General features: G+C 43.7%; 1 protein-coding gene across 1 annotated transcript in view; it reads right to left on the bottom strand.

Moving 5' to 3' along the window:
* METTL14 (methyltransferase 14, N6-adenosine-methyltransferase non-catalytic subunit) overlaps positions 1–15418 on the bottom strand; it is a 68831-nt gene that overhangs the window by 44492 nt on the left and 8921 nt on the right. The window contains exons 2-4 of the mRNA XM_082272852.1: positions 13013–13101; positions 11515–11602; positions 4297–4377 (exon numbers count right to left, since the gene is read on the bottom strand). Coding sequence (XP_082128978.1) covers positions 4297–4377; positions 11515–11602; positions 13013–13101 — 258 coding nt within the window. The remainder of the gene's footprint in view (positions 1–4296; positions 4378–11514; positions 11603–13012; positions 13102–15418) is intronic.

Raw genomic sequence — 15418 nt, 5'->3', positions numbered from 1 at the left:
AACAAAATGGACTAGCCTGCTGCATCATTTTTTCAATTTGGTTTTTTGGGGGTGTTTGAGCTCAGCCCTCTGTAGGTTGATAATTTTCATTTCCATCAAACAATATGGCATCCTTTCGCTCCTAACATATTACCCATCATTATATTTTTCCCCATTGAGATCTGATAGGTTTTCAAAGTGTTCCTTTAATTTTTTTGAGCAGTGCGTTTTATAAAATGAATAAAGTTCCACTTTAAGAGAATCCATAGTTAAGTGCTGAATTCAATAAAAATTCTGTGCTAAGAAAAATTTGACAGCTATCTCAACATCTTTAGTTCGTTCACCAAAAAAAGGGCCTACTTCTCTTTTTATCAATAAGTCATTTATAACAAGTGCCAAATAATTATTCTGTTAGGGATTCCACTCATTTCAGCTTCGCTGTTACAAGCCATCCACTGCAAACCTTTACCAAGACTCCTATGGTTCCAATCTAGTATTACGGACACGTTAAAATGATCTGGTAAAACCAGGTGTCACAAGAGGAATTGCTAGTAAAAATCCCAAAGACTCTTTGGAAAAGGATATTGTATTTGGTTCTGTCCCTGATTACATGTCCAAAGTGAAATAATGGCTTCAGACAAGTCAGTAGGCTAATTGACTTTTCCATTTGTGAAACGTGAAACCATTCGATGGAATATATTAGTAACCTTTCCACATTAGCGTGAACCTTTGATTTTATGCCATCACTTCCAATGCCCCTTCATCACACTATGTGACAGCTACTTCCCCACAAGCAATTCTGTTTCTTGTAGGCTAATGTTTTTTGTGTAACTTGTGCCCAGTTATTTCACTTCACAACAAGTATCTGGAGAATACAATTTACAGACAGCCTTTGAAACAAACCTTTCCTGGGAAAAATATGGGGTGTTGGATGCTGACCTCCTTCTGAAAATGCTAATTGTCCTGCAGTTATGCGGACCTTCAAGCTTCAATACTCCTTCAATCACTGACCCACAAAAAGTATATATCAGGAATGTAAAGATTCTGCATACTTAATTTGGATTAGGGTGTATTGTAGAAAGAGAAAAATAGTTCTCAATTACTGCACTGAATGAGCAACTTCAACCTTTAAATACTAAGGTCACCTCTTTTTCCCTTAATTCCAGATCCCCAAAGTACCAATATATCATTAATGTACCTCTGTTGCAGAAAAATAAAAGCTTTCTATGTTTTTTAGTGCAAAGTCTTACCTAAGCCCCTGGTGTGTTCCATTAAAAAGTCCAGGACTTCCTAGTATGTAGATATAGGACATGAAAACCAGTAAAGCCCGTACACACGTACCGAATGTCGGCCGAACGATCGGCCGTCTTTTGTCCGGTGCTGTCCTGTCGGTTGAAAAGTGCTAAAGACTGCACACGAATTTTGTCGGCCAACAACAGCTGACTGCAGAAGTGATGTCATGTGAAGGTTAACTTTCCGTTTGTTTCTCCTTCTCTGAGCATGCCCAGTCTTGCTCATCTGCTGTTTGTCGGCCGAATTATGTACTGACTGAGGAACAATCGGCCGTTCTGGTGTTGGCCAACAAAAATGTTAAAGCCTGCACACCAGATTCTGTTCGGCCGAAAAGTCGCAGTCGGTTGTCGGAAGCATCATACTAACAAGCCGACAATCGGCCGATCGGTCGGTGGCCGAATATTTACGGCCGACAATCGCTACGTGTGTACGGGCCTTAAAACACAGAATATGTTCACCAGATAACCTTATAAACACACACACCCTGCACCAATTAACTATATTTGCATGGCATCCTTGGAATCCCTCCAGGCGTGCATTTGCCTGGCTTGTCAACGTAGGTTGCTATGTTTGCATGGCATCCCTCCAGATGGGACCAGGACGAGACCTTGTCTTAAAAAACAAAGAACGCTTTTATTTTTCTGCATCACAGGTACGGTAATGGTATATTGGTACATAGGAGAGCTGGGATACATAAAAAAAAAAAAAAAAGAAAAGAAAAGGTGAATCTCACTGCACCGGTGCGTGTTCTCTGGCTCCCCTGCAGCTGTGTAGATCAGCAGCTGCCTTTCCTGTACTCACAGTGCCCCATATGGGATACTAACCAAGAAAATGGCTACCCTCATGCCAATAGCCAGAAGTGACATCATCCCCGAGCGCCGGAAGTGACGCTGGCTTCCTCTCGGCCACCATGATGGACCCATAAGGAGTTCTCCATGCAACCTAACTTGGACTTGATGCGGCCCTTTGAGCATGTGGGTGCACCGTGAGTAAGAGGAGTCCTCTGACCCCCCACTCCCCCTGAAATGTTTGATTGCACACAAAAATAACAGCTTATGAAACTGGAGAGGGGGGGGGGGGGTCTCTCTCCGAACTCTGTTTAATACTCTCTCATCCCCCCCCCCTCCCACCAGGCACTCATGCACCTTCCAAGGGGAAGCTGACCAGAAAGGCCCCTGCCTCCTAGCAAGTTGGCCTAAAACAGAAGAAGAAAAAAAGAAGACGAAGATCCTGGCAGGCTAGAGGAAACACACGAAACGGAAGGTATGTATGTGTAATGGCCATTTAACTATTGTGGATCATGTGTTTCCTGGTAGGTGAGAGGAGCCAATCTCTTGGGTAGCTGTCCTGGAGGATGAATTGGGAAAAGCATTTACTTATTTACGATCAAATATGGGCATGAACATGAACTATCTGAATATCAGCAATTAAAGTGGGAAAATTGGGTAGGCAACACTCGTGGCATTTATGTCACCGTGTTCATCTGACACCAAAGAAGATTGATGAGCACTGTGAACAATGATGTCAGTACACAAAGGCACTATTCTTTAGTCAGGGAGAAGTGACCTTTGTGTTCACTATACTAACCAATAATACATATGGTGACAATGTGTACATTCTAGTCAGTTGAAGCCCTCGTTAGTTGAAGGCATATTCTTTGCAAAGTCTAAAAAAGAAAAAACGCAGCTTTTAAAAGCAAAAAGAAAAAAGACAGTTTTGATCCCACTTGGCAATAAAGCTTCTCTAAATATACTTTATAAATTAAAGAAAAGTAGTAGAAATATAAAGGCCTTATTATCCCTAACTGTAGACACCAGCAGGTCCATTTAGAGTGACCTCAACATATCATAAGCATTGACACCGGTTCTGCGTGCAGGCCGTGCTTGTTATGGTGCCTGCATCTCCCCCGAGTTGGACGCTGGCAGTCTATAGAGGTGGATGCAGATACAGCATCTGCACAGACACAGCTGCATGTCAAGATTTGGCATGTGTGTGAAAGCAGGTGCATTGATCTAAACGCAGGCAGTGTGCATTTGGATCCGGGCACCCACTCATGCATGCCTGACAAATTTTGACATCGGACTGTGTCCATAAAGGTGCTACGTCTGTATCCACCTCTGTAGGCTGTCTGCATGCGGCTCGGGGTAGATGCAGGCACAATAGCAAGCGAGGCCTGCATGCAGGGAGTTTCAACACCCATCTTAATGAAACCCAACAGTGACCCTCTCTGCATACTCACAGTGGTCCAACAGTGATCAGTGGCTTTACCAAACAGCAGCAATGACCATAAATACAGAGGAAAAGGGCCTGGGCCGCAATGATGGAAGCTAATTGGTAACTGGCTACATTGCAAAACAGTCTGCAGTTTGAAAGCCCCACAACTATCATGGAATGGAGATTCCAGAATTGTAAAACAAGGACAAAAAAAAAAAAAAAAAAAGCATAAACTTAGGTAAGACAAAGAGCGAGGCACAGAATAGGTAGGAATTAGATGGGAAAGATCAGCACAAAGCAGAAGAGAACAGATGCTATGAAAGTTCAGGTGCGGTCTGGGTGAGACTGGCATGTACTGTGATGTGTCTGGAAAAAGGGATCTGTGAACAGGAAAAACGGCTTTCACTAGATAGTAGGGTTTTTACTCAAAGCAGTTTGATACAAAAAAAAAAAAAAAAAAAAAAAATTAAACACATATTATGTAACATGGTTCTCTAGAAGGATACTCTATAAAATACCAACTACCGTAAATTGTGAGACTATGGGGTTAATTTACTAAAACTAGAGAGTGAAAAATCTGGTGCAGCTGTGCATGGTAGCCAATCAGCTTCTAACTTCAGCTTATTCAATTAAGCTTTGAAAAAAAAAATCTGGAAGCGGATTGGTGCACCTCTGCATAGGAACCAGATTTAGCACTCTCCAGTTTTGGTATATCACCCCCTACAATTTGTAGCCGTGTACTAGTTGTAAAACACTCTTCAAATGAAATCAAATATGCAAAGAAAAGTGAAAAAGTGTTGTAATTATTACCTTTAAGAAAGTACTCGAGTCCTTGTAAACCTCTTCTTTATAAGGCAAATGTTCTTCCTCCTTTTGTGGTTCAATTGGATCCTGGAAATAAAAATAAAAATCGTGAATGTGCAATTATTTTTCAATAAAACATAAACTTTATTCCCATTATTAAAGTGTACCTCCAGCCAAAACTATTTTCTTTAGTATTGACAGAATAGGGAATGGAAAGCTTGCTGCCTTTGCCCAGGATTCACCTCAACCTTTTTTCCTGGTGACCATTGTCAGTATCACAAAAAATGACGGGAAACCAAAAATGTTAAAAGCGGCCACTGAAACAAAAAGGTGGGGTCAATTCTTTCCATGGGGGCACTCTGGGATAATGGTCTTGGTGATTGATTTCCGAGATGCCCATTCGATCTCGGTCATGTCTTCAGGGGGGAAAAAAAAAAAAAAAGTATTGGCTAGAGATGCACTTTAATATGTACACTTCACAAGCAGAAAAATCATATTTAAGAGGAACAAAATCATGAAAAATAAGTTTTTAACATTACAAACGATGCATCTTGTCATCTGTTCAAAATGCAATAACCTATAGCAAAACCTTCCAGAAATGAGAGCAATGTACAGAAGAATTGAATGCTATAGGGAATTGTGCTTCACATACAATTTGTGTTACAAAACCTGAAAAACATACAACAAATAATTGCACATGGGGTGTGTTCAAAGCAGGATAGCCTCACTACTTGCCCACCAATAACAATTCTCTGTCAAAAAAAAATTGATCCATTAGGACAAGCATACACACCCATTTGCATTGGAACCTGAATAAATATTCAAGGCATTAGAAGGCATAGCACTTTTTAGAGGTAAACAGTCAAAATCAGTTGTCAAAGCATTCAGCGATGCCCATGACAGCTCCATTTCCAGGCACATGCAAAACAGCAGTAACTGCAAACCATGAAAATAACGGGATTTTTGACTTATCGTAAAATCCATTTCTCTGATGTTCATTGACGGACACAGCTCCTGATTCTTCTTAACCATTGGGTTATGCTGCCCTCTACACTAGGCAGGAAAAAAAACTGGACTACGCCTATGGGGCAGTCACAGGGGGTATACTCCCACTTCCTGCTATGAGGACCCAGTTTTGTACAAGCAGTGTCAGAAGAAAAAAAGAAAAAAACAACAGCGGTGGGTGCTGTGTCAATGAAGATCAGAGAAATGGATTTTACGTTTAGTCAAAAATCACATATTTTCTTTCGTTCATTGACGGACACAGCGCCTGATTTTTCTTAACCATTGGGACATCCCAAAGCAGTGTCAAACATGATGGGTGGGAAACAGCAGAAAAAAATTCCCAAGGCTAATCATAGCCATCCAGGTAACATGAAGCTCAACCATAAACAATTGGAGCTCATCTGAAAAAACATACACCCTCAAAGAGGACCAGGTCCTCTAAACAGTAGCCAGCAAAAACCTTGTGGCCAAAAGAAGTAATACTAGCTAATACAACACTTTACAAAAATTATATTATTGATTGCTATTATTGTATTACCATCATTATTTAATGCCAACTGTGTTTACTATATTATTATCTATTACACATTTTCTCAGTGGTGCAACACACCCAATCATCACCACTACAAATATGCCATAATACTATTAGGCAGCGCCACCCACCTCACTGTAGGGACAAATGCTACTATTTAGGTTTTTTCTAAAATGACCAGAAAAAAAAAAAAAAAAAAAAAAAAGCAGAATTGATCCTTTAAAATGTATTATAAGTGATCCAATCACTGACATTGCTGCATGTTGTCTATGGAAAATACAGCTTGCCTACCACTATTTACAACAGCAATCAAAGCCTATAGCAGTGATTGTGAACCTTGGCACCCCAGATGTTTTGGAACTACATTTCCCATGATGTTCAATTACACTGAAGACTGCATGAGCATCATCCCTGGCCTATAGCATCTGAAAAACACACAGCATCTTGGGTCATATTACAGATTATAGTCAACAGCTTTCCAGTACATGTCTTCTGAACAGGCTTCCCCAATATCCTCCACAGTAAAGCTCCAGTCCATATCTTTCCAGTACAGACCACTTTAATATCCTCTGCTGTAGAGCTCCAGTCCACATCTCTCCAGTATAGATTGCTTTGGTATTCTCTGCTGTAGAGCTCTAGTCCACATTTCTCCAGTATATTGGAAAGGGGGCTAAATTAGCCCCTCTTTCATATGGGATGGTGGAAGGGTTAAAAATGACTAGGGAAAGTTAGTGGGTGCATAGCTCAGACAGTTTTTCCCGCCTGGCTGAGTTACCAGGCAGGTTTTTAGTGGGGTTTTTTAGTAAACAGGTAGTTGTTAGGCAGTTTAGGTTTCTCTCAAGAAAATTAACGAATGAGCCCCTCTCTCCGCCCGCTCACCTCAGCCTATGGGGTGGAGGTTACCTCAGGAGATAGCATATTTAAGGGGCTTCCCGCCCCTCAGGGGCTCAATCTCCTCACACCTTCATCTGGATTTCCCCTCCCCCCCTCCCCTGGTTTGTCGCGGCTTCAATAAATTGACTGGTTTGGGTCACCTCGGTTGTGAGGGGGACGTGTACTTTTATTATGTATTGATGAGTTATGTTGGTGATGTATGTTGGAGGTTGATCAAATTGTTTTGATCTTCTGTGAATGACAACCTGAGTTTTTTATGACTGGGTTGGTCTGTTTATTCATGTTGATATTTATAAAGATGGTTATGTTATTTTTGAATACCAGTCAATAAAGAAGCCGCGGCCATTTTATCCATTCTGTAGTCCGAGTGCCTTTTTATAAAAAAAAAAAAAAAAAAAAGGTGTTTTTTATAACAGGATAAGGTATTTAATATAAGGTTATTTAAGAGGGTTTTTAAAAAAAAAAAAAAGAAAAGTTAATTCTCCTTCCTACCATCCCATAGATTGCTTTGGTATTCTCTGCTGTAGAGCTCTAGTCCACATCTCTGCAGTATAGATTGCTTTGGTATCCTCTGTTGTAGAGCTCTAGTCCACATCTCTGTGCAGTATAGATTGCTTTGGTATTCTCTGCTGTAGAGCTCCAGTCCACATCTCTGCAGTATAGATTGCTTTGGTATCCTCTGTTGTAGAGCTCCAGTCCACATCTCTGCAGTATAGATTGCTTTGGTATCCTCTGCTGTAGAGCTCCAGTCCACATCTCTGCAGTATAGATTGCTTTGGTATCCTCTGCTGTAGAGCTCCAGTCCACATCTCTGCAGTATAGATTGCTTTGGTATCCTCTGCTGTAGAGCTCCAGTCCACATCTCTGCAGTATAGATTGCTTTGGTATCCTCTGTTGTAGAGCTCTAGTCCACATCTCTGTGCAGTATAGATTGCTTTGGTATTCTCTGCTGTAGAGCTCCAGTCCACATCTCTGCAGTATAGATTGCTTTGGTATCCTCTGTTGTAGAGCTCTAGTCCACATCTCTGTGCAGTATAGATTGCTTTGGTATTCTCTGCTGTAGAGCTCCAGTCCACATCTCTGCAGTATAGATTGCTTTGGTATCCTCTGCTGTAGAGCTCCAGTCCACATCTCTCCAGTATAGATTGCTTTGGTATCCTCTGCTGTAGAGCTCCAGTCCACATCTCTCCAGTATAGATTGCTTTGGTATCCTCTGCTGTAGAGCTCCAGTCCACATCTCTCCAGTATAGATTGCTTTGGTATCCTCTGCCATAATGCTCCAGTCTCTACTTCTCCCAGTACAGACCGCTTTGGTATTCTCTGCCTTAATGCTCCAATCCACATCTCTCCAGTACAGATCAATTTGGTATCCTCTGCTGTAAAGCTCTATTCCACATCTTTCCAGTATAGACCGCTTTGGTATGCTCTGCTGTAGACCTCCAGTCCACATCTCTCCAGTATAGATCGCTTTGGTATTCTCTTCCATAAAGCCTCAGTCCATGTTTCCAGTACAGACCGCTTTGGTATTCTCTGCCTTAATGCTCCAATCCACATCTCTCCAGTACAGATCGATTTGGTATCCTCTGCTGTAAAGCTCTATTCCACATCTTTCCAGTATAGACCGCTTTGGTATTCTCTGCTGTAGGCCTCCAGTCCACATCTTTCCAGTATAGATTGCTTTGGTATTCTCTGCCATAAAGCCCCAGTCCATATGTCTCCTGTACAGACAGCTTTGGTATTCTCTGCCGTAATGCTTCAATCCACATCTCTCCAGTACAGATTGCTTTGGTATCCTCTGCTGTAAATCTGAAGTCCACATTTATTATGTACAGCCTGCTATAACACCTTTTACTGGAAAGCTGGCCATACACTATACGAAAAATCGTTAAAACTAATTTTCGAAAAACGAACACTCGGCCGTGAGAGCAAAGGTTCGTGCTATCATGTAATAACCCATAAATCGTTCAATGGACATAAATGAATCAGTTTTTTGTTCGTTTTTTCACATATAGCTAATGCAAAAAGTTTGGATGAGAAACACATTAACCTTTCAATTTATCGTTCATTCGGCAGAAAATTTCCAAACTCGGCCTTCGTTTTTTTGGCTCAAAAACGTCAAAACGGATTACTGTTCTGTGCCCATTAACTGGTCGAAAAATGAAAGAACTGTCCAAATGACCAAATTGCGGCCGATTTTTCGCATAGTGTATGCCCAGCATAAGGCTCTAGTCCACATGTTTCCAGTAGAGGCTGCTCATGCAACTATTTGTAGGTTGGGTTATAGCTTAACATTTCTTAATATGCGAGTACACAATACAGATGTGTAACTTCTTAGGGCTAGCTTATATGGGTATTTTAGGTGACTTTGCTAGGTATTCAAATTTACATGTATGGAGAAATCAAAGCAAAGCACCAACTGCTCTCAAATTTAAAATCCAAAGTGTCTTTCCACAGTTATAGCAAGGCGCGAGCAAACGTTACCCACAGACCGAGTGTGGATATTTTAAGGAAATGCAATTGTCTGGCTTCCTGGCGCGAAGATGGAAATCATCGCTGGGCGTCTGTCATCATCCAGCTGTTGAGTGCGTTCCATGGACCCGGAACGGGGCTCACATCTCCTCTTCGGGCCTCAGTCCACCTGCTGATCGGATCCCCCTGGAACATCCAGTGTGTCCCCTGCCTGGAGTTTCATCTTGGTCATCCCTCTCCGTTGTGTGACAAGCAGGCAGCCATCCACAAGGATTTTAATTGCGATTTTAGTTTGTGTACCTTTTTGGCTAATTAAAGCTGGTTCATATACATCACATACCGTGGAGCCTACTGCTTGTTATTGTGTGACTATCCATGATTCTTTCACCAATTGGGGTTTTTCCACCTACAAGCCTGTCTTCAAGCGCTCATTTGTTTTATGTGTATTTTGGCTCCTGATCTCTCTGGTCTCAGTTCCTTCAGGAGTAGAGTCCCAGCAGCTGCTATGCCCGCCTCTCCCCTCCTACCCGCCCAATTACAGAAGCCTTTATACACTGCTCAAAAAAATGAAAACAGAGTATAGCATCAAATCAATTCAACTTCTGATATATTGATCTGGTCAGTTAAGTAGCAGAGGGGGTTGTTAATCAGTTTCAGCTGCTTTAATGTTAATGAAATTAACAGAAGCACTAGATGGGCAACAATGAGATGACCTCCAAAACATGAATGGTTTTACATGTGGAGGCCACTGAAATTTATTTTTCCCCTACTCATCTTTTCGGACTGTTTTTCATTAGTTTAGCATTTGGCTAGGGTCAATGTCACTAGTGGTAGCAGTAGTCGATACCTGGACCCTATAGAGGTTGCAGAGGCAGTCCAAATCCTCTAGGATGGCACATCAATACGTGCCATTGCCAGAAAGGTTTGCTGTGTCCCCCAGCACAGTCTCAAGAGCATGGAGGAGATTCCTGGAGACAGGCAAATACTCTAGGAGAGCTGGACAGGGCCATAGAAGGTCCTAGTCCCATCAGCAGGACCGGTATTTGCTCCTTTGTGCAAGGAGGAACAGGACGAGCACTGCCAGAGCCCTACATAATGACCTCTAGCAGGCCACTGGTGTGAATGCCTCTGACCAAATAAATCAGAAACAGCAGAAACAGACCTCATGTTGGTGGCCTAAGGGCCCAACGTCCTCTAGTAGGCCCTGTGCTCACTGCCCGGCACCATGGAGCTTGATTGGCATTTTCCATTGAACATCAGAATTGGCAGGTCCATCACTGTCGCCCTGTGCTTTTCGCAGATGAGAGCAGGTTCACCCTAAGCATGTGACAGACATGAAAGGGTCTGGAGAAGCCGTGGAGAACCATTATGCTGCCTGTAACATCAGTCAGCATGACCAGTTTGGTGGTGGGTCAGTATTGGTCTGGGGAGGCATATTCATGGAGGGATGCATCGACCTCTACATGCTAGACAATGGCATCCTGACTGCCATTAAGTGTTGGAGTGACATCCTTGGACCCATTGTCAGACCCTACGTTGGTGCAGTGGGTCCTGGGTTCCTCCAGGTGCACGACAATGCCTGGCCTCATGTGTCGAGAGTATGCAGCCAGTTCCTGGAGGAAGGAATTGATACCATTGAATAGCCCCCACGCTCGCCTAACCTAAATCCAACAGAACACCTCTGGGACATTAGGTTTCGGTCCATCCAACGCCGCCTGGTTGCACCTCAATCTGTTCAGGAGCTCAGTAATCCCCTGGTCCAGATTTAGGAGAAAATACCCCAGGACACCATCCGTAGCCTCATTAGGAGCATGCCCCTACATGCTCAGGCATTCATCCAAGCACATGGGGGCCATACAAACTACTGAGTAACATTTTAAGTTGCTGCAATGGAATTTCAGCAAAATGGACTAGCCTGCTGCATAATTTTTTCACTTTGATTTTCTGGGTGTTACTTTAAATTCAGCCCTCTGTAGATTGATCCATTTTCATTTCCATCAAAAAATGTGGCATCCTTTCCTTCCTAACACATTACCCAGTCCATATCAGTATACATATCCAGCATGAGATTTCTTTTCCCCATTGAGATCTGATGTGTTTTTAAAGTGTTCCTTTAATTCTTATGAGCAGTGTATTTTGTGAATGAGATCACATAATACAAAGACTTCTGTGAATGGGCAGCAGAGGGCAGGGGTGGGCGTAGTTGCTCTCCAGGTGGATACGATGACTGATAAAGGCTTTTTGCAGTTTCTGTTTTCTGCTGGTAAAACACTGTATATTATACACAGAAAGAAATTATGATGTAGGTAAAAAACATTTATTACCTTACTCTCTTCAACTACCGCCTCATCAACTTTTCCTTCCTCTGGAGGTTTCCGCTTCAGACTTGGTGCTGAAGTATCATATGTAGCACTAAAGAAATAAAAAACAAAATACATTATAGAATACCAAGGCTCCAGAAGTTGGACAACACTCTTGAAAAATAGATGCCTTTTGGCACCTAACCTTTTTTTCTATCAACAGAGGACCCATACTCTTTTTTTGGGTCCTAAAAGTATGGCCAAAGGTTTTTAGGCCATACTTCTCTTGTGTGTCACAGCAGTGCACTTACTTTTGCTCTCCTGTGACCCAGAGTCAGCCAACAATGGGCTATAGCCCACTTTCAGCTGACCTAGCAGGGCAGCTCCAGGCTCTGAAAGGATTCCGCCCCTATCTTTATCTTTGACATTGCATGGCTGAGAGCCAACTGCGCCAGTCCCCTCTCCATTAATCCCTGGATTCACTGCTTCGAACAGATCAATAGCCGAGCGATCAGTGGTCACTCTGCTCCCGGGCTTAAAGCCGACGTGGGGCAGCTGCAGCATCACACCGACGCAGTAGCATAGAGGGGAGAATGTGCGTTTTTTTTTTTTTTTTTTTATATACCCTATACATATCTTTTGGGTTTCCCACACTGTGTTCTGGTGTGAATGAGCCCTTACATCCCAGACCTCCATCACATCACAGTCCCACTCGCCTTTACTTCTTAGTCCATCCTCTACAGCATTTCCCATGTGTCCTCAGTTTCCCTTCGCATCACAGCCCCCCTTTACATTGCAGTCCCCTTCACATCCCACCCCTCCTTCAATCACAGTGGCCCTTGCAAGCACAGTCCCTACATCACAAACCTCCTTGCAGCTACCACCCCCCTTTTCCTCCCATACATCACAGTCTCCCTTTCAATCTCCCCTGCACAGTCCTAACATAACAGCAGGGCAGAGGCATTTATCAGCCTGGGTCTTCTCCCCAGCTGACATGGTCTCATCACCGCATCAGGATGGGGGGGTGGGTTGGTGTTGGGGAGGTCTGGACGTAGGATGGGAGCTGCCCAAATTATGTTAATGAGCAGGCGCTTACCCGCTTGTTAATTAGAAAAGATTTCCACTCTGTCTGGATCTGCAGCACCTCCCACCCCCTGCCCTGCTGTAAGGATGACAGCGCGGTCGGGTGGGAGACTTGGGAGTGGACTCCCAGGCTGATAAAAGGTGTGGCCACATTACAAACAGGACAATCATTCAGTCCGGATCTGAACCACTTTCTCCCTATTAGTGATCCCTGATTTACACATATATTGCTGTACTGCGATCCCTGATTTACACATATATTGCTGTACTGCACAATGGTATATTACTGTGTGGAGGCTCAGATTTTTTTTTTTTTTTTAGAACCTAGGCCATTATTGTAGAATGTATTTTTTTTGCTCCAAAACGGTCTTCCCAACATTGGGACAGGAGAAATGGGAGCGAGGCCTTTCCAATCATCGTACAGTTCAGATATATTTACCGGCATAGTTCTCTGGTTTCTGCAATTTCTCTTTGCTCATCCTTGCTGTTTAAAACCGCTCCGATATTGTCTGCACTTTCTGCTCCGAGCTGAAAAAAAAAACCAAAAAAAATAAATACATTTCTTAAAATCTATTTGACCATATTGACATTCTTATATTGTTTATTTGAATCCAGCAGTTAAAAACCGTATTTTATATAAAAAGTTATGCTATCCAGATAGGATTTTACTCTTTTTTTCTCCTTCCTTGTATTACAATATCAGTCCCTGCAGAATATTTGGGAGTTTAAGGAATACCATTTATTGGCCAACTCAAATTTTTAAATATGCAAGGCTTCAGGATCCTATCCCCAGTCTTCCTACAATTCACTTATAATTGTATACAAATTTTCTACATTGGTCAATTGCTAACAAGTTCAAGTTACGTGCCTGACAGATACAGTATGTAAACACTATTCCCAAGTACTAAAAGCATCAGCTTAATAAGGAGGCCGAACTCTTCTTGCATACTGTAAAGCTGAACTCTGGAAATTTTTACTTACCTCTAAAGTCTTTATCTTGGAGTAGTGTAGGACACAGGATGCAGAGTCATAGACCGTGGGTAAGGCTTCGTTTCCACTGCTGCGGCTAAAGAGTCTGGCTACTTCTAGTGCGAATCTGTAGTGTTACTTGTTCGCGGCTTTCAGCGCGACTTGTCTCTCATTATAGAAGGAAGTCGCACTGAAGTCGGCCCAGAAGTAGTGCACAAACTACTTTTCAAGTCGCGGCAGTTAGAACGGGCCAAATGGAAATGAATGACTTTTGACTTGCTATGCAACTTGACATGTGGCAAGTCGCACAGCAAGTCGTAACAGTGGAAACGGAGCCTTATACTGTATGCTACTGGCAAAAGCTTTTTGCAGGGAATGCCCCCCACCCCCCCCCCCCTGGGCACATATGACCTGCACAACTAATAAAATGAGGGGTGGGCAACAATATAGCAAACAAAGCCAAACAGGCCCACGAGAAAACAAGGGGTCAATGGACTGAGGCCTGGACATCCACCTAATAAAACCTGTAGAAGTTTTGAACATAAGTAGCAAGTTTTCACACCTGCGAAATGCTTGCTGAATGCTGAAAGGCCCACGAAAAAGCCAATACATCTGCCATAGTGGACCTGGATAGGGGAGGAGGGAAACCTTTCCTTGAGGGCATAAGCCCTGTAAAAGATGTCTAAGTCACCTAGTTATGGTGGAAGAGGAAGAAGGATTTCCTTTCTAATCGCTATCAGGGAGGACAGACAGCCATACCATCAGGGAGGACGGACAGACAGCCATACCATCAGGGAGGACGGACAGACAGCCATACCATCAGGGAGGACGGACAGACAGCCATACCATCAGGGAGGACGGACAGACAGCCATACCATCAGGGAGGACGGACAGACAGCCATACCATCAGGGAGGGAGGACAGACAGCCATACCATCAGGGAGGGAGGACAGACAGCCATACCATCAGGGAGGGAGGACAGACAGCCATACCATCAGGGAGGGAGGACAGACAGCCATACCATCAGGGAGGGAGGACAGACAGCCATACCATCAGGGAGGGAGGACAGACAGCCATACCATCAGGGAGGGAGGACAGACAGCCATACCATCAGGGAGGGAGGACAGACAGCCATACCATCAGGGAGGGAGGACAGACAGCCATACCATCAGGGAGGGAGGACAGACAGCCATACCATCAGGGAGGGAGGACAGACAGCCATACCATCAGGGAGGGAGGACAGACAGCCATACCATCAGGGAGGGAGGACAGACAGCCATACCATCAGGGAGGGAGGACAGACAGCCATACCATCAGGGAGGGAGGACAGACAGCCATACCATCATGGAGGGAGGACAGACAGCCATACCATCAGGGAGGGAGGACAGACAGCCATACCATCAGGGAGGGAAGACAGACAGCCATACCATCAGGGAGGGAAGACAGACAGCCATACCATCAGGGAGGGAGGACAGACAGCCATACCATCAGGGAGGGAGGACAGACAGCCATACCATCAGGGAGGACAGACAGCCATACCATCAGGGAGGACAGACAGCCATACCATCAGGGAGGACAGACAGCCATACCATCAGGGAGGACAGACAGCCATACCATCAGGGAGGACAGACAGCCATACCATCAGGAAGTCTGCCCAGTTTTGGAGCAGGCCAAGGTTCTGTCTTGCACAGCAGTTGAGGTAGAATATTCACTAGAGGGAACACATACATCAGCCTGAGAAGGGTCCAAGGCAGCGGAAGGCAACCTTAAAGAGGTGGAGATCTACCTGAACAACATGGGAGAAGTCAAAGGTCATCGATCACAGTGTCACCTCCTCACACCTGATTTAAACCTCTAATTGCCGTACTACCGTATCG

The sequence above is a fragment of the Pelophylax lessonae genome (assembly GCF_965119305.1).
Source record: "Pelophylax lessonae genome assembly, chromosome: 1".
Classification (NCBI taxonomy): Eukaryota; Metazoa; Chordata; class Amphibia; order Anura; family Ranidae; genus Pelophylax; species Pelophylax lessonae.
This window is presented reverse-complemented; position numbering and strand designations above follow the sequence as displayed.